This window comes from Macaca thibetana, chromosome X, assembly GCF_024542745.1.
Source record: "Macaca thibetana thibetana isolate TM-01 chromosome X, ASM2454274v1, whole genome shotgun sequence".
Classification (NCBI taxonomy): domain Eukaryota; kingdom Metazoa; phylum Chordata; class Mammalia; order Primates; family Cercopithecidae; genus Macaca; species Macaca thibetana.
In genome coordinates this window covers 148,529,441-148,550,902 of record NC_065598.1, presented here as the reverse complement: position 1 = coordinate 148,550,902, position 21,462 = coordinate 148,529,441, and the positions used below count along the sequence as shown (strand labels likewise).

The 21,462-nt window shown below is 64.6% G+C and overlaps 2 protein-coding genes across 6 annotated transcripts; both read right to left on the bottom strand.

Annotated features, from left to right (window-relative positions):
* Positions 1–5: 5 nt before the first annotated feature.
* SRPK3 (SRSF protein kinase 3) lies at positions 6–4,871 on the bottom strand. Of its 2 annotated transcripts, none has more exons than XM_050775337.1 (15): positions 4,586–4,871; positions 4,383–4,513; positions 4,114–4,222; positions 3,897–3,984; positions 3,520–3,607; positions 2,855–2,961; positions 2,615–2,780; positions 2,488–2,513; positions 1,856–1,988; positions 1,527–1,766; positions 1,346–1,446; positions 881–988; positions 735–804; positions 565–657; positions 6–401 (listed from the first exon to the last, which is right to left on the bottom strand). In XM_050775337.1, exons 1-15 carry the CDS (start codon positions 4,729–4,731, stop codon positions 217–219), a joined length of 1,791 nt encoding a protein of 596 aa, XP_050631294.1. In that variant the 5' UTR covers positions 4,732–4,871; the 3' UTR covers positions 6–216. The 2 variants fall into 2 exon arrangements, with proteins under 2 accessions (XP_050631294.1, XP_050631295.1); XM_050775338.1 differs by having other exon boundaries at positions 1,856–1,985.
* A 1,554-nt stretch (positions 4,872–6,425) lies between these two features.
* Positions 6,426–21,352, bottom strand: PLXNB3 (plexin B3). 4 transcript variants are annotated; one of them, XM_050775292.1, is made up of 36 exons: positions 21,229–21,352; positions 19,941–20,049; positions 17,618–18,658; positions 17,096–17,275; positions 16,487–16,615; positions 16,301–16,401; positions 15,646–15,778; positions 15,325–15,481; positions 15,127–15,235; positions 14,931–15,045; positions 14,690–14,815; positions 14,492–14,608; positions 14,170–14,263; positions 13,918–14,087; positions 13,531–13,682; positions 13,232–13,337; positions 12,494–12,624; positions 12,063–12,239; positions 11,756–11,951; positions 11,380–11,619; positions 11,135–11,293; positions 10,911–11,062; positions 10,695–10,795; positions 10,398–10,621; positions 10,098–10,276; positions 9,841–9,907; positions 9,288–9,615; positions 9,043–9,146; positions 8,783–8,876; positions 8,375–8,547; positions 8,066–8,226; positions 7,659–7,806; positions 7,432–7,496; positions 7,285–7,360; positions 7,091–7,165; positions 6,426–6,830 (listed from the first exon to the last, which is right to left on the bottom strand). In XM_050775292.1, exons 2-36 carry the CDS (start codon positions 19,983–19,985, stop codon positions 6,726–6,728), a joined length of 5,730 nt encoding a protein of 1,909 aa, XP_050631249.1. In that variant the 5' UTR covers positions 19,986–20,049; positions 21,229–21,352; the 3' UTR covers positions 6,426–6,725. The 4 variants fall into 4 exon arrangements, with proteins under 4 accessions (XP_050631249.1, XP_050631251.1, XP_050631250.1 ...); XM_050775294.1 differs by having other exon boundaries at positions 7,104–7,165; XM_050775293.1 differs by having other exon boundaries at positions 10,911–11,056.
* Positions 21,353–21,462: the final 110 nt, after the last annotated feature.

The following is a 21,462-nucleotide window of genomic DNA, read 5'->3' as shown; positions in this document are numbered from 1 at the left end:
CGATGTTCAGTCCACGCTTTATTAAGAAAGGAACACACACACTTTCTCCAAGGGCCCACCTGGGGGTCTCAGGCAGAACACGCTCTGAGAGCCGGGCCTGGCTCCAGCGTCTCTTCTGCCCTGCGGTTGTGGGGAGCTGGCGCCCAGAAGGGTGGTGAGAGCTGTGCCGCTTTTCCCTCAAGGCATGGAGAGCTGGAGGTGGAGCCGTGGCCGGGCCTAGGGGTTGAGCCAGGGGTGCTGGAGGCAGTCAGCGGCACTGGCCCGCTTTTCGGGGATGTACTCCATCATGGGCAGCAGGAAGGCACTGAACTGCGTGGCCTGCTCTAGGGGCCACTCGTACTTTTCCATGAGCACCTCGTACAGGCCCCAGTGCTTGAGATTGTGAATGTGCCGCAGCTCTCCTGTGGGCAGGCCAGTGGGCGTCAGGCTCTGTCCCTGTCTCCAGGCCTGCCTTCTGCTTTGGCCCTGGCTACTGGGACCCCAGTGTTCCCTCTGTTGCAGAGTCCAAGGTCCCTGTCCCACCCTCCCTGCAGCCACATGGCCTGAGCCTGCCCGGGCCCTCACCTCTCCGGTTGAAGAACTCCCGGGAATAGCGGCCTGAGAGGGCGAAGGCTGGGGGGATGTCCCCCAGAAGCTCCACGATGTGGGCTATGTGGTCTGTGGGCAGAAAGAGGAGGTTGGGGGCCGGGAGGCCGGGAGGCTGAGCGGCTGAGCCCAGGGCCCTCATCCCTTACCCTCATCACGACTGTAGTCTTCTCCAGAATGTGGCTCGAACAGGTAGTCACCAGTGGCCAGCTCGAAGGCCTGGAAGGGGGAGGAAGTGAGGCTGCTGGCCAGTGGGCTGGTGGCCCTGGGCACAGGGCAGCCCGGGTGGGCGTACCATGCAGGCTGTGCTCCAGATGTCTGCTGGGGGGCCATATTCGGCGCCAATCAGCACCTCGACGGCCCGGTACTGCCGAGTCTGGATGTCCTCTGTGAAGTGCTTGTGCTGGAGGCAAGGGGAGCCCTGGGGACAGGGGCCAGGGCCAAGGCTGGCCCGCCCCCACGGACTCCTACCCCACCCCGATCCACCTACCCGAGGAGCTCGGTGGGGCTTGCTCTGAGCCTCGGGGTCCCCAGATCTTCCAAGAGGGACAGGCCCAGTGATCTGAGGCTGAGGCCGACCCTTTCCTAATGGCCCCTGCCCTTGGCCACAGCCCCGGTGCTGTTGACTGGGCAGGACCGATGCCCACCCAGCCAATGGTTCATGTGCACTGCAGGCTGGGGCAGGGTTCCCCAAGAGTGGCCCTGTGCCTCCACCCTTGGACCAGGGCCCCCCACTCTGCTCTCCCAGGCTTGCGCGTACCACCCAGCAGGCGTTGCCCAGGTCTGCGATCTTGATCTTGATCTTATCTGCATTTTGGGGCTCCAGGGGGTTCACCAGGAGGTTCGAGGCACCGAATGGTGCTGGAGAAGGCAGAGCGGGGAGACTGAAGTGGTTCGATTCCTGCCAGCCCTGCCTGCCCGCCGCCCGCCACCCAACTTACTGCTAGGTGACAAGAGGCCCCCGGTCTCTCGCTGATTGGATGAGCCGGAGAGGATGGAGCAGGAGGCAGGAGAGAAGAGGGAGCCAGAGAAACCTGAGGTCTGTGAGCCGGGGCTGAGGCTACGACCATCCCCCGGGGCGGGGGAGGAAGAGTCTGGAGAGGGACCTGCTCTGGCGCCCTCGGGGTGGCAACCTGAAGAGGAGGTGGAGCCGCTGCCCCCGTCTAGTCTCAAGCCAGAGTCTAGGGAGACGGGGTGGAGGCAGCTGCTGAGCAGATGCCCTGCAGCCTTTGCTGCGCTCCACGACCCAGCACCCCCTGTGGCCCCTCACCCTCAGCCTGGGTCGTGGCCTCCATGGCCTCCAGTCTCTGCAGGTCCCGCAGCCGCTCCTCCAGCAGCCGCTTCTGCTGTTTCCGTTTGCGCCTCATCTTCTTCCTCTTGTTTTTGGACAGCTTACCGGTCTGCTGTCAGAGCCAGGGTCACCCCAGGGTTCCTGTCGCCCGCCCCAGTCAGCATGAAGTGGAGGTTTCCCTGCATGGCCACCAGGGAAGAGGCCTCTCCGGGCCCCAGGGCTCCCATGGACACCAGAATGTGGTGCCAGCGCCCCTTGGCACCAGCTCCTCACCACTGTCCCTGCCTCCCCACCTGTGGCCCCACTCCCCACAGCTCCATTAGGAGTGGGAGGACCTGACTGGCCCGCCTCAGGGTGCTCTCTGTTCCCTCTCAGCCCAAGCTAAGGCAGCCGGAAGTGGCCACTCGGGGAAGACAGCATCCTTTCACCAAGAGCAGTTTGGGGCATTTGAGCCATCCCGGGAGTCACCCTCCGCCCAGCCACCCGGCCTTTCGGGATGACCACCGTGGGAGTGCATGAAGGGGGTAGTGAAGCCAGTGTGGCTCCAGAGATGGCCTCCAGTTGGCTCGGATGGGAGAGGAGGCATGGGAGAGAGGGGCCCCCCAACTTACCAAGACCTCCTGGGGGGCAGTACTGACTGGGAGTGTAGGTGGGGAGCAGGAGACAGGGAGGAACAGAGACTCAGGCAAGGGTTCAGGCCCAGAGGTCCTGACCCAGCCCCATGTGGACCCTTGGTACCTATGGAGCGGGAAGGGGGCGGCGCCCCTGCCTGTTGCCACTCCGTGGCCTCGGCAGCCAGGCGCCTGATGTAGGCGTCCCCCACACATAGCAGGATGTTCTCGGGCTTAATGTCCGTGTGGATGATCTTGCACTTGGTATGGAGGTAGTCCAGGCCATGCAGCACCTGCGGAGGGTTGCACCTGACCTCCACGAACTCCCCCTCAGGCCAGGCTGGGCAGCCTAGTGGGTGGCACTCACCTGCCTCACGATGCTCTTCACGCAGGGCACGGGCAGGCCCTGGTAGTTGGACTTGATGATCCATTTGAGGAGCTGGTGGCCCAGCACCTCCAGCACCATACACACATCTAGGCCGGGAGTGAAGGGCGGACAGTAGACACCAGCTGCGGCTCAGGCCCCACCCACCCTCAGCTGGGGGAGCAGCCAGGCTTGGGCCATGCGGAGGTGGGGAGGCAGGGCCTCCCTGGGGCAGTCCTGGTCACCAATATGCTGGTGTCGTCGATAGTGTCCTTGTCGCTCTCAACAGGTATACCAGTTGGGATGGTGCATTTTGTGGTTATCCTAGAGGTGGCGCTGGAGAAGCAGGCACAGAGGCCTCTCGGGCCAGCCCACTCCCACGCCAGTTATGCCATAGGGCCTCTTGGCAGTCCCTCAAAGGGAAGGCAGCACCACAGAGGCAGCTACTGCCGTTTGGGGGTGACAGCAATGTCCATGGACCATCAACGCTAACTTATTACTGCCTCCACGTAAACACAATTACCTGGGGGTGGGGTCATGCCAGAGGCTTGCTTTACTGGGAGGGATGCAAGCCCATTGTGTGGATCTGCAGACAGGCTCTAGCAGTGAGGGCCCCCGTTTGCCGGCCCTTGGCTGCCACACTGCTTTGCTCTTCCTGCAAAGGATACGGACTCCATTGACTCCTGAGATCCTGAAGTCATCAATGAGCTGGACAATGGTCTCTCTTTTGGGGTCACTGGGGTCGCTGTCTCGGACCTGGAGTAAAAGCCAAGGGGCCACAGACGGTTCCACCCTGCCCTGAAGCCCACAGCTCCCTTCAGTGTATCCCTCTTCTGCTCCAGCTGGGCCCTGCTGGAAGAAAGGTCGCCAACCCCCCCTGTCCCTCACTCGTTCCTCCAGATCCTCCCCCTCTGGCACAGCCAGCTGCAGGCTGCCCCTCGGGGAGCCCCGCCCTGCCCCACAGAGCCCCAGCAGGCCCTGCACCCGCATTGCCAGGCCCCAGGCAGCTCCAGGGGAGCTGGGAGTGGGTAGGGAGGTGCCTCACACATTTCAGGAGCTTGATCTCATCCACAGCTGTCTCCGTGTAATGCCCTGCACTCTTCACCACTTTCAGGGCCACAAAGCGCTTGCGCCTGTAATACCGAGACCCTTGTAGGCTGTGGCCCTGGCAGGACCCACAGCAGGGATCAGGGTGGCCCCAACCAAACCCAGGGACAGGATCCCAGCCAGTGCTGGGCCCAGAAGGCGAAGGAGGCACTCACTGGATGTCCCAGCAGAGCCAGACAGTGGAGAAGTGGCCCCAGCCCAGTTTGCGCACCACGTGGTACCGCCCATTGAACAGGTCGCCAATCTTCACAGGGTAGTAGCCGCCTGCCAAGGGGAGATGATAGATTGGGGTGGTGGGGGTTCTCTCTCCCCTGGGCCCCCAAACACCTCGACCCCATTGGCCATCTGGCTCATGTGGGCCCAGGGCTGCCTTGGGTCCCTTGTAGTGGCCGTCAGGCCGCATGTGCCCAAGGCCAAGCCTCACCCTTGCAGTAATCCTTGGGGTCTTCCTGTTCCTCATCGTCAGAGCCCAGAAGCCCCTGCAGCATCTGAGGCGCCGGCATGGCCAGGGCTAGTTCGGAGCCTGAGGACTCGGGCCCGCAGGAGGCCTGTGAGCTGTGGGTGGGGGTGGGTGGGCGGTGAGCGTGAGAGACGCCAGGGGCCCTGGGTGCCTGAGCCGAGCCCTACCTGCTGCTGCTGCTGCTGCTGCCGCCGCTGCCGCCGCTGCCGCCGCCGCCGCCGCCGCCGCCGCCGCCGCCGCCGCCGCCGCCGCCGCCGCCGCCGCCGCCGCCGCCGCCGCCGCTGTCCCCAACACCGCCCGTGCTCGCGCTCATCCCGGCTGCGCAGCCCGCAGCTCCGGTGCCCCGGGTGGCTGCTCCTGTGGGGCCTGGCTGCGGCCTGTGAATTTATAGCCTCGGCCGGCCGCTGATCTCACCCGCCTTTATAAATAGCCTCCCAGCTGCTCGGCTGTGGGCAAGGTATGCGGCGCGAGGAGGGGGCGGCGCGACGGCGGCCCCAGAGAGCCCGGCCCCCAGGCAGAGCCCCCCTCCTGCTCCAGGCCCACCCTGGAGGCAGAGGGGGCTACTGCTTGGGGACCAGGGACAACTGGGCCCCCAGGCTTAGCCTCCGCACCCCAGCTGAGGGGGAGGTCCACGAGGGGGTGAAGCAACCCGTACCCTAGGTTGGGTTCCCGTTCTCCAGTGCCGACTGTGGGGATGTGCTCTGCTTGGCAACCTGGTCCTTAGGCCAAGCCCTGACCACCTGTGCCCCCGTGGGCATCCTCCTTGAGGTGCTCCTCTCCCATGGGAACCCCCATCCCTGGCTGCTCCCAGCCACTTCCTGCTTCTATGTTTCATCAGCCCCTAGGACAAGTGGGATCCCAGTGCCCTCTGAATGTGGCGTCTCTGGGGACCCCTCATTTCCCCTACCAGAGGCACCAGGCCTGCTGAGGGAAGGCCTGGGAGCTTGCGAGCCCAGAACCTGCTCCTGCGACCCTGCCTGGCACTCTGGCTCCCAGCACCTGCTCTTCCTCTCCACCATTTGCAAGGTGCCTGCTATGGGCTGCTCCATAGCCAGACATGGGGGAGGCAGCAGGAAGCTGCTCGCTGCTGGGGACAAGCAAGCCCATAGCCACTTCTCCATGAGTATGGTGGTGACTGAGAGACCAGGAGAAATTGGGTCCCCAGAAGCATCCACGGTAACCCAGGGCACAGTGGGGCAAGGCCTGCAGCCAAGACGCGTTCCAGCCTGTCACGTGCTGGCCATGACTGCTGCATGGTTTGGGGGCAAGGACTGGAGGCCTGGGGTCTGTTGGCTCAATGTGGAGCTTGGGTGATATGGGGTTGGGGAGTGGTCACTGAGTTTCTGCTCAGCAAAAGGTTACTCTGGCCACTTGAAGGACAAGGGAATGGAGGGGTGAGAGTGGAGCTGAGAGGCCAGCTGGGGCCCGACAGAGGAGTCCCAGTGAAGGGGGGGGGCTTGGCAGAGAGGGTGCTTGTCGTAAGATATTGGTGCAGTGTTCCTGTACCAGTGTCCGTGAAGTGGTAGGGGTGGGCCACGCATTGGTGGAGGGGCCAGCGAGGTCAGGGAGTGGGAGGGAAAGTGAAGCCCGGGTACCTGATGGCCTCTCTTTGTGGGTAGCAGGTCATAGCCATGGGGCTGAGGGGCTCTCAGTCAGGAGAGCATTGAGTCAGCTCCTGCAGGGAAAAGCAGGGGCTGGGGATTGCGCCCTTTGTAAAAAGACATTTCTGTCCAGGTGTGGTGGCTAATGCCTGTGATCCCAGCATTTTGGGAGGCTGAGGCGGGCAGGTCACCTGAGGTCAGGAGTTTTGAGACCAGCCTGACCAACATGGGGAAATCCCGTCTCTACTAAAAATACCAAAATTAGTCAGGTGTGGTGGCACACGCCTGTAATCCCAGCTACTCGGGGGGCTGAGGCAGGAGAATTGCTTGAACCCGGGAAACAGAGGTTGCAGTAAGCCAAGATCGCGCCACTGCACTCCAGCCTGAGAGAGCAAGACTCCATCTCAAAATAAAGACATATTTCTATTTTATTTCCAGATGTGATTTTCCAGCAGGCAAATAAATATAGTGGGGAGAGGGGGAAGAAGGGGGGGTCCTTATAAATTAGAAATAATCCCAGGTGGGGGGAAGGTGGGTGGGCTGGCAGGGGAGGTGGCAGGCAGGGAGCCCACTGCTGGGCACAGCGCCTGGCTGTGCACCCTGCGCCCCCAGGCTCTGCCAGCTCCCCTCAGTGGCTGGCTCGGTTCCGGGGTCATAAGGCACTGCGGTGGTGGTGGATCCGGCTTGCTGCTGTCTGAGCCGGAGCTCACAGGTCAGTCACTTTGTTCTCCACCAGGGCGGCAACCTGCTGCAGGCGGCAGGCCAGCTGCAGCTTCTGGCCCACAGGGTCCTCCTCCAGGGCACTGATAATCTGCCCAGGCAGAGGAAGGTGCCTGTCTGAGCCTGCTCCTCTGCCTGCTGGCCCAGGGCCACCCACCCTGCTTCCATCTCTGCAGGAGCCTGGGGATCCAGTGGGGGCTGCCTGGGGTCTTCCTGGGAAATCTGAATGAAAGCCGAGTCCCTTCCCCAGCCTGGGCCCCGCCAGCATGGGCTGGCACCATTGCTCCGCCGGGAGGGTCCACGGGCCTCCCGCTCCGCTGCGCCTCCCCTCTGGAGTGCCCTGGGCCTCACCTGATCGTAGTACCTGTGGATGTGGTTGTAGAGTTCTTGCAGAGCCTCCAGACAGTGGGGAGCAGAAGTGTAGCTCTGGGGGCACCATGTGGAGGGGGGCAGTGAGGTCCCAGCCTGGTCCTCAAGCCCAGTCCCCCCTCTGCTAGTCTTTCCACCCACATGTGGACAGGCGCACCCCCTAGGCCATGCCTCACCCCGGAGAGCTCAGCCAGGGCAGAGTTCATCTCCTGGTAGCTCGCCGGAGAGCTCTGGCGAATGTCTGCATAGTATCTGGAGGAACAGACTTAGTTAGGGGTGGGGCAGCCCCCATTCTCCGCAGCCCCGATGCCTCTGATACCCACCTTTCCACCATTTGCTTGTAGCGTGGGATCTCCCGGGCATAGAGCAGTTTGTTCACTGGGGAATCCTGCTCCAGAGGGAGGGAAGGCGCTAGGCATGAGCTAGGAGGTGAAGGTGCCACCATTACGCTGCCACCGCCCACCCAGAGCTCTGCGCAGAGCCCTCCAGGCTTCCCCCATAATACTTTCCTCCTCAAGCCCCTGCCAGCTGCTGCTGGCACTGCTCTTACCCGGCCCACTTTATGCTCCGAGGTGGTACAGGAGTCAATAAAGGTCTGGGCGATGACAGCAAGGATGGCGTCCACGTTGTCCGACACCCGCACATCAAAGATGAGCTGTGGGTTCTTCAAGGCATTCACCCAGAACCGCAGCAGCAGACTGGGGGTGCAGGGCGGGCGTGGGCTTGAGGCCCTGGCCCGCCATCGTGATCTCCACCCCATGCGCTCCAGCCTACTGGCAACACACTTGGGGCCAGGGGCCACTGGAAGCTGGCCTGGTGGCCCAGGTGACCTGGGCCCTAGATCTTCCTGTAAGTTCCAGAGACCGCAGGTGGGTGCATCCACCCTGGGAATGTCGTGGTCCCTCTGGGACTCAGTGGACCATGTGCACAGCAGGGGTGGGGCAGCAGGAAAGGCACCTGTTAGTCTTCCAGATGTGCAGGGTCCCTGGGTCCTCGATGCCGTGCTTCTCTGCGAGTTCATCCAGAAGGTCAAACAGGTACTTGACAGCGATGGGGATGGGCCGGTTCACACTGAGAATGGCCTGGAAGGTGTCGTCCACAAACTTCTGCAGCGTGCCCTGCGAGGCAGGGGATAAGGGCCATGTGGAGGGCAGGGTGTGGGGGCCATCCACGGCCCAGGCTGCCTCTGCCCCTCCCACTTCCTGGCTCGGTCGGGGGCCCGTGGCTGAGCCTCCTCTCAGGCCCAGCCGCCCGGGCCGCACCAACCTTCATGGACAGCAGACGGGTGAGGTAGATTTCCGGAATGGCCTTGGCCCTCGCTGGCTCCCGCTCCCGCAGGCTGCCGCACCGCACCTTGGCCCCTTCTGGCTCCTCGGTGGCTTTCACCAGGTGCCAGAGGCACACCCCACCCTCCTCGCCATCCTCCAGCGTGGGGATGTCTGAGGGCACAGGAGCCTGGCTTCAGGATTATGCCCCCTGCCGCTGGCCTGGGATGCCCAGTCCACTTCCCTGACAAGGTGGGGCAGGGTGGGGACTGGAAGAAAGGAAGGAGAGATGGGCAGAAGATCTCGGTGGGGTGGGGGATGAAGCTGAGGCAGATGCGTGGCCAGGAGTTCTGCCTGTCCAGCCTGGACTCCAGTGGCCTCAGGTCGGGGCCGACCCGGAGGGACTCACTCTCTCCCAAGGGGCACCTCTGGGCCAGGCTCTGGGAGATGCTGCTGCCGCTGTGCAGCTGAGGGACGAGCCCCACTGTTGCTCCATCTGGGACCTGGCAGAGATGGGGAGCAGAGGCTGTGCTGACCCCTGGTGAGGCGCCTACACTGCTCCCACCCTGCCCTGCCTCATCCTGCCCTGCCCCCAGCCCCGCCCTGCCCTGCCTCGACCTCCCCGCCCCAGCCCCGCCCTGCCCTGCCTTGCCCTGCCACTGCTCACACCTTGTAGTGCTGCAAAGTGTTGAGTCTCTTCCAGTGGTTTTGGGTCACGGAGGTCAAGTCTTCATCCGACAGGGTGAGGTGACCAGCCAGGCCCGAGCGCCACTCTGGAGGGGGTCAGGGATGCAGATAGTCTACAGCCTGCTCTCCATGCCCCACGCTCATAGTAAGGCACAGATGAGGGTCTCCAGGTGCCGGAGGGGTAGGGAAGGGTCCCTGGGGTGGGTGGGCAGGGCTGGCTCTCTCACCAAGGTCTAGGGCATGCACTGAGGGCCTCTGGGAGAAGGGGGTGCCCTTGTAGACTTGGTCCAACACCTTCTCCTTGACCTGGGTGATGGTGTCTGTGTCGAGCACCCGGGCCGGCACGCGCTGCACCTCACTGCTGCATGTGGCCCCGCCAGCCCCAGGCCCCACCAGCACCATCAGTGTCAGGGGCTGGAACTCCACGTCCTCCCGCAGCAGGTGGCTATCATTCAGGGTCCGTTTGGCCTTGCCTGTCACGGCGTCCACGGGGCCTTTGTCCACTTGGTACTGGATGGCCCGGAAGAGCATGTACAGTGGCTCACCGGCCACCTCCTGCACTGCCAAGATGAGCCAGCATCAGCCAAGTGAGGGGATGGATGGCAGCCCTTCTCGCCTCTGCCTCGCCTCCAGCCCGGGAGAGGGTTCAAAGTCCTTCCCTTTCCAAAGCCCCCCCTTGCTGGGCCTTGGTCAGGTAGGGCGCAGGCAGCAGCCCCCACATGGCGGGAGGGGAGGAGTCTGCCACTCGGGGCTGGGGGCAGCCGGGACAGTGCCCCTCACCCTCAGGAAGGCGTACAGGCAGATGGACAGCCAGTTGGTGAGCAGTTTTTCCACCATGGTCTCTGTCCTGCGGAGAGCCGGCCACAGGGTCAGGCGTTTGTGCCTGTGTCCCTGCTGAGGACATCTCACTTTCTTTCCCGCAACCTTCTGGGGCTTCCTGGCCCCCCGCACCCCTGGACAGAGCCCGCCCAGGGTGCGATGAGGGCAGGTCTGTGGCGAGCCCTCACCCCCGCCACTGGGTCCAGGTCAAGGCCAACCTGCGTAGCATGAGCTTGGGGTTCCTGTGCACGTAATGGGCTGCCAGGTCACCCAGCAGGGTCCTCATGATGTCAGTCAGGTACTCCAGCTTGCCGTGTAGTGCTAGCGACAGCAGCGAAGCCACATGGCAGCGATCCCTCTGGGAAAAGCTGGGCTGCTCCTCCAGGGTGTGGATGAGCTGGGCAAGGGTTGGAGGCTCATCCCGGGAAGCCCCACTCTTCCCCCACATTTGTCTCAGGCCAGCAGTTCCCCAGCCCCACCTCCTTGCCCACCGGGAACTCCTGCCACGAGGCCCTCACCGTGAGGAGGAAGAGCTTGCTGTTGAGCAGGTTGGAGAGCTGCGTGAGGCCCTGGTGCACAGTGGTGCAGCGGCCGTCCTCCCCTGGCCCCTCAGGCTTGGGCTGCAGTGGGCAACCGCCATGGCCAGGGAAGAAGGCGCGCTCGGCGTAGGTGCGGTAGTCCAGGAAGGGGATCCCGCTGGCCTCCAGGTCGCTGCTGAGGTCGGTCATCTCCGTCATGAGGTCTGCAGGCCAGGAGCAGCTGAGGTGTGAGTTCAGGCCCTGTGGGCACCCTGTCCCCCCTGCCTCCGCACCCACCTGTGAACTCCTTTCGGCACTGGTCCCCCACGCCGGTCTCCAGGCTCTCCAGCTGCAGTAGCACCTTCTGGTAGTCCCGCAGGGCCTGCTTGCTCTTGTGCCTGCAGCCCAGGGTCAGCATCAGCATCAGCCAGGGCCAGGGCCAGGCTGGCCGCCTGCTGGGGTACCCTTGCCAATGGCGAGGAGGAAAGTGTGCTGGGGGTGGGCGGGTCTCACCTGTACATGAGGGTGAGGAGGAGCACGGCGGCAATCAGCACGGCAGCACCCATGCCCAGGCCTGCCTGGGCCTCCATGGGAAAGGCAGACAGCGGGGGCTCAGCCTCGTACTGCACAGGGCCCAGGGCCAGCCGCACATTACCCATCTGCACCTGGGTGGGCAAGACTCCTGAGTGCATGCCGGCGGCACCTGGCCCACCTGCCCACCCAGGGTGCGGACTCACCACGAACTGTGGCAGGCCAGAGCCATCGGCAGGCTGCGGGGCGTGCGTAGGCGGCTCGCAGTACAGGTGGGTGCGCGTGAGCGTCTTCACCAGGCACTCGCTGCGGCCGATGTGCACGCGCACCTCTTCCTTGCTGATGCCCAGGTTGAGGCCCTCACCCTGGGACACACATGGGAGCCTAAGCCACTGGTCCCCACAGAGGCGGCCTGAGCAGCCTGGCGGGCAGGGTTGGAGATGGCCCTCACCTCCACATCCAGGATGTGGCCTGGCTTGAGGCGGTAGGGGCGGGCAGGCCCCTCGTGGCTGAGGGGTGCCAGGCGGGGGTTGGGCTGGTACAGGAAGCCCTGGCCCCCACTGGCGCTGGCAAAGTCCACTTGCACGTTGTCTAGGGTGAAGAAGACCCGCTGCAGGCGGGCCCTGTCTGGCACAGCAGGGCTCCAGCACAGGAGGAGGCTGGACGAGTTGACAGAGCAGACGGTGGAGCACTGTGGGGCCGGCCGCAGGTGGAGTGAGCTGGGCTCCGCTATGCACTGCCAGGGGCATGGCAGCTTGCCCTCCCCCTCCCCACCGGGCATGGGCATGGTCAGGGACAGCCCTGTTGCCTGCTGGTGAGGGGCTCACCTGCAGCAATCCCCCACCAAGCTGGATACAAGCCTGGGGATCCGCAGCAGGGGCTCCACAGCTCCTCCTTGGCTCTGGGTCCCGGGGCTGGGCCCTGGAAGCCTGTGCCTCTGTGTCAGCCTCCAGCCACACAGACAGTAGGGGCCGCTGCACCACATCCAGGCCGGTGCCCCTGACACGGATCAGCCGCCCACCCCTGTGCCAGGATGGCAGTCGGGTGTGGGTGGGTGGTGGGCAGCACAGCCCAGCCCCCATCCCACCTTCCCTCCTGCCTGGTGCACAGGCTGGCCTGTGGGCTGACCCTCACCCCCGGAAGCTGGCACTGGGTTCCGCTGCTACAAGCCGGGGGTTGGCGGTGTAGCGGAAGGGGCTGGTGAGCAGTGTGCGCTGGGCATGGCCAAAGACCACAAGGACCGCTGCTTCTCCTGGGACAGCCTGGGGCCTGGTGCGGCACACAATGGCCTCCGGACACACTGGCTCCAGGCTGCAGGATGGGTAGCGGGATATCTCATCTTGGCTCTAACTACCACCCCTCTACCCTAGCCCTGGCCCAGCCCTGGCCCAGCCCCCATAAGAGAAGCCCTACTTAGCCTGTCTTGACAAGGGCAGGGACCACTGGGGGTGGCCACAGCAAGCACTTCTCTGAATGAACCACCCCCCACCCCCGCCATGTAGAAAGGACACTGAGGCCTATGGGAGTGCCCACCACTCGACGGCAGGCAGCAGGCTGGGACTCACATGGGACAGGGTTGGCCACCCACGAAGGCACTGGTGTTGCCACCTGTCTGGAGGTGCTGACCTCGGATGGTGAGCTGGGTGCCCCCTGCCTGGGGACCCCAGCGAGGACTCAGGCTCAGCAGGACAGGGTCCTGGGGAACAGCGTGGGCTGGGTAGGCAAGGCAGCCCAGCTTGGCCCTTTCACCCCCTTGGGCCATGCCCAAGGTCCTCCGGTTCTGAAGCGCAGGTCATCTCTGGGCTTCACCTCCTGGGGCCAAAGTGGACCACACCCTCCTTCCAGAGGCCACTGCACGCTGGGCAGCTTCCTCCCACCCACCCCTGCCACATGGGGAGTAGGAGTGGGGCTCTTTTATCCTTACGGCCAGTCTCTCCCCCTTGGGACAGCCTCCTCCACACCACAGCTTGCAGCCCCAGACCTGGAGCTCTGAACTCTGAAGTCCAGTTGCCTCCTTGGGGCACTGCATGGGTCAAGCAGAACCTGCCCCTGCCCCCACTGCTCCTGTCCCAGCCTTCCCGCCTGGGAAATGGTGCCACCAAATGCCCAGGGCAACACTTCCCGAGAGCTTCGTGCCCCAGACTGGCCTGGTTGCCCGCCTCCACTCACATGCTGTGGCTTCCCTCCTAGACATGCAGCGGCGCTTCCTGCTCCCCGCAGACCCAGCTTGACATCCTCATTAGGCGCCTGCCTTTCCTGGCCCTCCCTCCCACCCTCCCCTGCACACCTGGGAGGCCACTGACCTGGTAGGTGAAGTGCTGGCTTGAGATGCCTGGTGGCTGGCTCTTAATGGCCACCTGGACGGGTCCAGTGGTGCCATTGGGGGCAGGAGATGTCACACACACAATCCTGGAAAGCCGAGGCCTGGGAGCTGCTCAGGGCCCAGGGACGCAGGGGACAGCCCACCAGCTGCTACTGAGCACACCTTCTCCACCCCTCCCGTGACCCAGTGCCCCAGGTTTCTTGGCCACAGGCCTGCCTTATCTCTGGGTGGCCATCTCTGAGGGCCTCCCCACCCATCCTCACCCTCCAAGTGCCTCACCGGGCTGAGGTGCGGTAGAGAGAGGGCTCAGGGCTGCAGGGCCGGCTGGCCACGCTCACGGCGTATTGCACATCAGCGAAGGCCCGGCCCAGGTTGGAGCCCAGGATGGTGAGGGCCAAGCCTCCCTCAGGGGGACCAGTCAAGGGCTCCACCTGCAGCAGGCAAATTATGGCAGATGGGATCCCCCGCACCCACACCCCACTCTACAGTGCCGGGTGCCCAGCCGGCCAACCAACCCAGCCAGACCGAGCTGCTGGGGTTTGGGGGCCTGGGGTAGGGCTGGTCTGACCACGGAGGATAGGACAGTGCAGGGCAGGAGAAGTGGGCCACTGGGCTGTAGGGGCCCCAGCAGGAGACCTGCACTCAACCCTAGAGGCGGGGGCTCACCGCATCAATGCTGGGTGCAGGACACAGCAGCTCCACAGCCCCCGGCGGGCACAAGGGCCCATAGCGACAGGCAGGCTGGCCATCAGCACACCACAGGCAGCCCAGGCTCCTGTTGGCCGCTTGGCAGTGGCTGCAGTCCGGGTGGCCCATGGCACAGTCGTACAGGATCACTAGGGAAGGTCAGGCAGTGTGCTGAGTGCCTCCTATCTGCCACCCACACTGCCCCGCCTGCCTGGCTGCCCTCAGGCTCACCATAAAGAGCATGGGCGTTGTCCAGCCTCTGGGCCTCGCCCTGGGTGACGTAGATGGGCACTGGGAGCTCCCGCTGGGACATGGAGGGGTAGAACTGTGGGCAGAGTGTGGGGTCAGGCTGGATGCCCACTCAGGGCACCTCTGACTCTTGTCTCCTCTGGGCCACCCCCTAGAATTAATGTGATTGTTCCCTGCCTCTCCCCCAACACTGGGGCCCAGGGACAGAGGCAGTGGGCCCCAAACAGGCTCTCCACAAAGATGGCAGACTCCTGAGAGTCTATGGAAGCTTGGGGACAAGAGGGTTTGGAGGGCAGCCTCTCACCTGGTGGGCCTGGCAGTGGATGAGGCCCGAGTCCCCTGCTGTCTCCTCCAGGGTGGCCGGCAGCCCCCGAAGTTCTCCAGGCAGCTCCAGCCAGCAGTGGAAGGAGGCAGGCAAGCCCTGGGGAAGGATGCTGTCAGGAATGTGGACATGCTGTTGGCAGACCCCACTGCCCTGCCCACTTCCCTCCTGACGGCTCACTCGGAAATGCTGAAGATTCCGCACGCGTAGGGCCAAATGGCTCTCCCAGCCCACAGGCACCAGGTGGGGACCTGCCAGGCCTTCAACCTGCGGGCAAGCCCCTGGGCCACGCACCTGGACGTCCACCTGGGAAAACGAGAGCCTTCAGCCCTTTAGAACTCAAAGGGCCTACTGCCGGGCGGGCCTGGGAAAGGTGGAGAAGGGACAGCCCTGTCTCTGCCCGAAGGTCGGGCCCACCCACCTCCTGGGTGCTGTAGACGGTCCTCTCGCCCTCTGGGCAGTGCTCTCCATATACACAGTGGCTACTCTGGGGGCACCAGTGACACCGCCAGATGCTGCCCACGCAAGCACGACACCTGGAGGGGAAGGGCAGCTGCTCAGCTGAGTGCCCTCTGCGGTCACCACCTCTACCCCAAGAGGCAGGCCCAGGGACTCACGGGGCAGCTGCCTCCAAGGCCTGGATGGCACTGCAGTCATAAAAGGAGAAGTTGGTGGCAGCCACAGCCACATCTTCGAACATCAGGGCCAGGGGCACAGTGACATGTTCTGGGAGGGGACAGTGGGGGCAGGACAGGTCAGGTGGTTCATTCCCCCTCCAGCTTCCACCCCAGCCCCCTACCCCATGAGCCACTCACCTGTGCCTGGAGGGTTAAGTGGCACCTGGTCTTGGGGAGGGGTGACACAGGCTACGTAGGGCCCTTCCACATGAGCCAAGCTGTCATAGTCCCCGAACGCACAATGGAAGTATTCATCTGCATCCAGGATGGGCAGCCGGGGGACAGACAAAGTGACCTGGGACGCAGCAGGGAGAAACAGGGAGATGGAGCCAGAGCAGAGGGGGCGGCCACTGCTGGGGGCGGCAGCAGAGACCATGGGAGAGAGACGAAGGGAAGCAGGTTCATGCTCCAGGCAGTGGTCAGGCTGCCCAGAGGGCCCAGTGGTGGTGGGCGGCTTACCTGGCCCTGCTCCTGGCGGGGGTGGTGGCTCGGCAGCAGGCTCTGGATGTGCAGGCAGTGGCTGTCCTCCTCATAGCTCCACAGCCACTGGTTCGGCTGGCCCGCCCGCCTGCACTGGCCCTTCCGGGTACACCTGCCAGGCAGGGGCCTATCAGGTCACCGTGGGGGTCCTAGACTCCAAGCATGACCGACAACGGGGCTGGGGAGGCCGGCCCAGCTGGAGTGCGGTGGGGTGCAATGAGCAGGAGGTGTGAAGGGGATTGTGCCCAGAGAGAAAGGGGCCAAGCAGGCCAGGCCTCATGGCCGAGGCATGGGCTCCAGCCAAAAAGGAGCTGTGACTGGGCTGAGGGACGCAAAGTGACTCAGGGCTGCCTTAAAGGATTCCTGGGAATGCCGGGTGTAGCACGGGCTGGAGGGCAGCTATGTGGGGGTCCTGGACCCTGGCTGGGGCTGCTGGGATGAGGAGCCCACAGGCTGGGTGGTGTTGGAAAAGGGGGGTGCCAACCAGATTCACGGCTCAGTGAAATGGGGCAGGATGGGTGATCTCCGTGGTGGTCCCAAGTCTCTCCAACAGGCACCTAGGGCTGCTTCCAGGGGCAGCCTCCTGGCACACACCACCCATTGGCCCAAGCCTAGGCACAGGCCCCGTGCTCACCTGCCCTGGAGGACACACCAGCCACACAGCGGGTCCTGGGCCTGGAGGCAGCTGGCACAGTCAGGGAACTGGGGACAGGCCGCCACAGGTATCCGGTCCACCTGGAGGGGCAGCAGAGCAGAGAGGCAATGGACACAAGACTCGGGCCACGTGTGCTGGCCCCTTCAGCCCCAGGACGGCCCTCACCTGGTGAGCAGTCAGGACATAGAGGTGACTGTCACTGCTGTCCAGCAGCAGGTCTGGGCTGATGGCTGAGCCTGGAGGCCCCACTTGCTGGGAGTGGTAAACCTGGCCCTGGGAGCCGTGGAGAAAGACCTGAGTGGGGGGACAAGGACAAGGCTGGGCCAGATGGCCAAAGGTTGCCCGTTCAAGGGACACGCCCTCCTCCCAGTGGGGGCTCCTTTTTAGAGCCAGCTCCCCTTCCTGCTGGGCCATCGAGGGAGGACACATCGCTTCCCCCACTCAGCACCCTCAGGTCTGGGACACTCTCCAGGGAACCATGATACCAGGGCAGCAGCGGCACCCTGGGTGAGGCCCTGCGTACCAGGGACAGTTCTGCCAGGTGGGAGGGCACCTATGGGGAGACAGGAAGGTCACCAGGAGGCACCACACCCTGCCCACCTCACCCAGCCACCCCAGCTACCTTCACCGTGAGCCACCACCAGCCGTCACTGTGTGGCAAAGCCCCCCAACCCAACTGTGGGATGTGGGCTAAGAGGTGGAGGTTTCTGGGGGCTTCCCTGAGCCTCTGTGGCCAGGGGCACACCCAGCCAGACAGCAAGGCCAGGCCCTCACCTTGTGCAGCTGGCCCTGGGTGTCCCCTAGGAAGGCTATCATGTGCCCGTCTGCCTGGAGGGCTGCCACGGCGCTGACCGGCTGCCCGAGCTTCAGCAGAGGCTGGGCCTCCAGGGGCTGGCGGCCGGCAATGGGGCTGGGGGTGTGTTCGTCGCCGCAGGGGTACGACTCGGGGGAGTCCTACATGACAGGGAGCAGAGATTCAGCCCCCGGAAGAGGGCAAAGAGGCAGTCAGGGGGCATGCCCAGGGTGCCAGCGGGAGGAGAGCCAGGCACCCTGGCTTGGGAGGATCCCAAGGCCCAGCAATCAGGGCTGAAGGGCCAGGGCACCTGGCAAGCTCATAGCATCCAGAGGGAGAAAGGTGGAAAGAAACGGGTGGAGAGCAGGCAGGAGACCTGGAGACTCAGCCGACCCCTGGCTGAGAGGTTGGCTGGCACTTCCCATGGGCAGGCACCCCTGCCCAGTGCTGAAAGATGCTAGCCATCCACAGAGGGAGTGGGGGTGGAAGGGCATGCCACTCACAAGGGGCAGGGTGACACAGCGCGACGTGACGCCGTACTCCACGGTGGCTTCTTCTGCGCCGCTGGGGCCCCGGCCGCCTGCCGTGTAGCAAAGTCTCCGGGCCTGCTCCATGCTGGCCCCCAGCTCCGCCATGGGGAAGGCGCAGAGTGCCGCCTGGGTGCCCCCTGGGCCCGCGGCAAACGCCCCTAGCAAGGTGCCCGGGGCAAGGAAGGCGGCCTGGATGAGGCCCTGGCCCTGGCAGTCGAGGGGGACCTCCACATAGGAGTACAGGTTGGTGTCCCCCAGGCAGACGCGGGCCACGTAGGAGCGGTACTCAGCCTGGGCCCGGGCCCCACGGCGGCGGAACACAAAGTACGCGGAGCGGGTGTCGGCAAAGGCCCCCACGTAGCTGTTGTTGTAGTCGGAGAAGTCGCCTACCACGAGGCGGCCCAGGCCCTCGCTGGAGAAGGGCTGAGGCCCTGCCAGCTGGCGGATGGCCAGGGGTGGCACCCCTGCCGACAGCTTGCCCGCCAGGCCTCTGGCCACAAGCAGGAGGTCCTGGCCGGGCAAGGGCACCACCAGCCCCACTGTGGCCACTCCCGGGGTATTGGCAGCCACAAACTGCCCGTCACCAGGGTCCTCGGCCTGGTACAGCACCTCGGCCACATCCCCGAGGCGCCGTGTCTCACACACACCCTGCCGCACCTGCCCACAGGCCACCAGTTCCTGGGCACGGCTGCTCACCAGCAGCAGCTGGTTGGCATTGTCAGTGAGCTGAGCCTGTGGGCACTCAGCCGGGTCACGGAAGGGCACACAGTCGGGGCTGTCGATGACAGGGCCAGTGACAGCCATGGCCTCGAGCTGCAGCTCAGGGCTGAGCTGGAAGAGGCGGTTCACGGCGCCGACATAGAGTGTGCCTCGGCCAGGCACCAGTGCCAAGTGGTTGAGAGTGGTGTTAGGTGCGGAGAAGCGATGGGCCCCTGTCAAGGGCAGTGGCGGTGGGGACAGCAGCAGCAGGAGGAGGCAGAGGCCGAAGGGAGGCCGGCGAGCCATCACGGGGGCCTGTGAGAGGGCACAGGTCAGGGCAGTGGGAGTGCAAGGCAGATAGAAGACCAGAGGAAGGTGGAAGGCGGGGTGGAGAGAGGCCAGGGTGCTCAGGGCCAGGGAGCAGGGGAGGCAGAGAGATGGAGGGCGAGGGAGAGTGAGCAGAGACAAAGAGACAGAGGGGGCACAGAGAGAGGAGGACAGAAGGAGGGACAAAGACAGAGTCCAAGAGCTGGAGCAAGAGGCAGGGAGGGGTGCACGCACGCACGCACAAGCACACAAGGAGAGAATTCTTTTATCTCCTACTTTATATGCATGTAGATTGTTGAAGGGGGGCAGGTCCTGGAAAGCCGCAAGAGCGCTAACAGAGGGACTCTGAGTCACAGAGCGGGCAGGGGAGGGAGGGAGGCCATGGGAGCTGGAAGGCTGGCGGAAGCTGTGTCACAACGCGTCCCTGCGCCCACCACCCAGACAAGAGAGATGGAAGTGGAGTGAGAGGAGTGAGGCCACCAAGGGACTGGACAGGGAGAGAAAACCTGCCCTGGACAGCCAGGGCCGGCTGCAAGGAGGAACCCTCCCCAGCTGGGGGAAAGAGCCAGGCAGCCGCGGGCTGAGCAAGGAGCAAGTCAGCGAGGAGCAGGGGTCAGTTCCATGCTGGCCTGCTCCATGCTGGCGCCCAGCTCCGGGGTGAGGAAGCACTGGGGCGAGCCAGTAGGGGTGCTGGGAGAAGCCAGGGGTGCCAAGAGACAACACAGGCTGCAGAGGTGCAGGGAGGCCTGCTCCTGCCCCACGGGCCCCAGCAGTTTGGGTCTCTCAGGGCCTGGCACAGGGGGCCTCAGCGTGGCAGTGTCCCGGGAGAAGAGCAGACCAGGAGATCTGGCCGGGGGAGGGGTCAGGGAAGGGGCAGGGAGGGGTGCCAGACTGGAGATGGCTCCTGGGTGTGCCTGGTGGGAACCCGGGGCTGAGCCGCTGAGGGTGAGAGGTGAGAGCAGCCCCTGCTGTGGCCCCTGCTGTCCCCCACAGAGAGATGTTGCCCTGGGTGTGTGGTCACATGCCAACCAAGAGTGGGGCCGCTGGGACTCAGGGCAGAGCAGCGCCTGGAGGAAGGCCCAGAGGCCCCTTATCTCAGGACCACAGGCAGGAAGAGCACGGACATTTCCTGCAGACCCCGGGCTATCTGTGGCAGTGTCTGCCTTGAGGGAGACTGCAGCCTGTATGTCCTGGGCCCTGGCCAGAGCCATCCTGCCCTACCCTGCCCCTCCCAGGAACATTTTTGGGGACACCGGGCCTGGGCACTTACCATGAAGTGGTGCAGCAGAGGGGTCCCGTGGGTGGCGTGGCACATCCGCTCAGTTCAGCTGCCCCAGGGCAGTGGTGATGGGCATGAGATGGCTGTGGGGGGCATTGTCCTGAGTGGGAGGGAGATAGTTGAGGCTCAGCCCCATTCGAGCTGGCCTGGGGAAGGAGGGGCGGTGGTGGGGGTGGCGCCCAGGGCCTGGCGACCGGGCTCCCTCACAGCTGGCAGCTTTGTCAATAGTGGCCAGGCCAAGGCAGCCCTGCCTCCACCACAACAATGTTCCCTCTGTCCAGAGGCCAGGCCGGGGCCCCACTCGCTGGTGCTGCCACCCCCACTGGGCTGTTCTGGACAGGGGGCTCCTTGCCACTTCCCACCCTCAGGGAGCCACCCCCGGGATCTGGGGACAAAGGGCCGGGGTTTCCTCCAGCCAGCCCTCCCCCTCTGGCCCTGCAACCCCTGTGTCACTAAGCATGCCCCTCCCTGACTCCCCTGGGTCCCTGTGAAGGGCACGGGGCGGGCTTCAGAGCCAAGGCTGATAGCCTTGGGGCCTGGGTGAAGTGCCAGTCCTGGCCCTCAATGCCTGCCTTTGTCCAAAAGATCTTCCCCCACACCCCCGGCCCAGCCCTGCCCCTGGGGACTGGTGAAGTGGTGCCAGGTACAGCATGGTGGCAGCAAGCAGGACCACGGGAGGAGGCTGGTTGAGATGGGCTGAGGCAGAGGGTCCACGGGCCAGGGCTGTCCACCCCAGCCCCTGAAGCACCATCCTGCTGGCCTAGACGCCATCCGTGCAGGGGGTGGGGAAGGGAGGGGCACCTAGCAGCTAGCCCCCCCGTCACCCTCACAGGCCACCCTGGCCAGTGGCACAGGAGCAGGTGCACTGGGGATGGGGTCTCTTCCTCCCTCACAGCCTGGCAGCAGTGGGCTCCAGGACAAGGTGACACCGGACTGCTGCCACCTGGCTGGCCCAGTTGGGTGGCTGTGGGGGTGGGGAGCCAGGCGGGCAGCCTCTCTACCCTGTACTCTGCCCGGGGTTGGTGCTGGCTTTCCCATTTCGGGGAAGAAACACGGTTCCCCACCTCCTAACCCCAGGGCTACCCCTTGGGGGACATTGTGCTCTCAGGCACCTAATGCCGTCGTCAGGCTGGGCCAGCGCCCGAGAGCTCTTGCCTGACCCCAGCCAGTTGGCCCTGAGACCCTTGCTTCCCCCTGGCCTAAGCACACCCTGTTGCCTTGGCCTGAAGCCTGGTAGCCCCGGCACCCCAAGCCCAAGCCTGCCCCAGCTCTTGCCTACCTGGCGGGCCACCAGCAAGGGCCAAGTAGTAGCTGGCAGTGCCAGGAGCACGTCTCACGGAGCCCCAGCCTCCCTCCCCGCAATGCAATCGTGCCCAGCCCGACTCATCCCAACAAGCCTGGCCAGGCAGCCCAACCTCTCTCTGCCCGCCCCTTTGCCCAGTGGCGCAGGGCAGGGCGCTGCTGCCCTCTGCTGGCCGCAGCTGGCATGATGGAGGACTGACTGTGGGCACTT

Excerpts from the sequence above, each read along its gene's own strand:
- SRPK3 (XM_050775337.1), bottom strand. The coding sequence starts at position 4,731 with ATGAGCGCGAGCACGGGCGGTGTTGGGGACAGCGGCGGCGGCGGCGGC. Across the intron at positions 2,781-2,854 it reads TGAAGAGCATCGTGAGGCAG|GTGCTGCATGGCCTGGACTA; the intron begins GTGAGTGCCACC and ends AACCCTCCGCAG. Across the intron at positions 989-1,345 it reads TGGGCAACGCCTGCTGGGTG|CACAAGCACTTCACAGAGGA; the intron begins GTACGCGCAAGC and ends CCTTGCCTCCAG.
- PLXNB3 (XM_050775292.1), bottom strand. The coding sequence starts at position 19,985 with ATGTGCCACGCCACCCACGGGACCCCTCTGCTGCACCACTTCATG. Across the intron at positions 17,276-17,617 it reads GCTGTGTCACCCTGCCCCTT|GACTCCCCCGAGTCGTACCC; the intron begins GTGAGTGGCATG and ends CCTGTCATGTAG. Across the intron at positions 14,816-14,930 it reads CCGTCTACAGCACCCAGGAG|GTGGACGTCCAGGTGCGTGG; the intron begins GTGGGTGGGCCC and ends TCGTTTTCCCAG.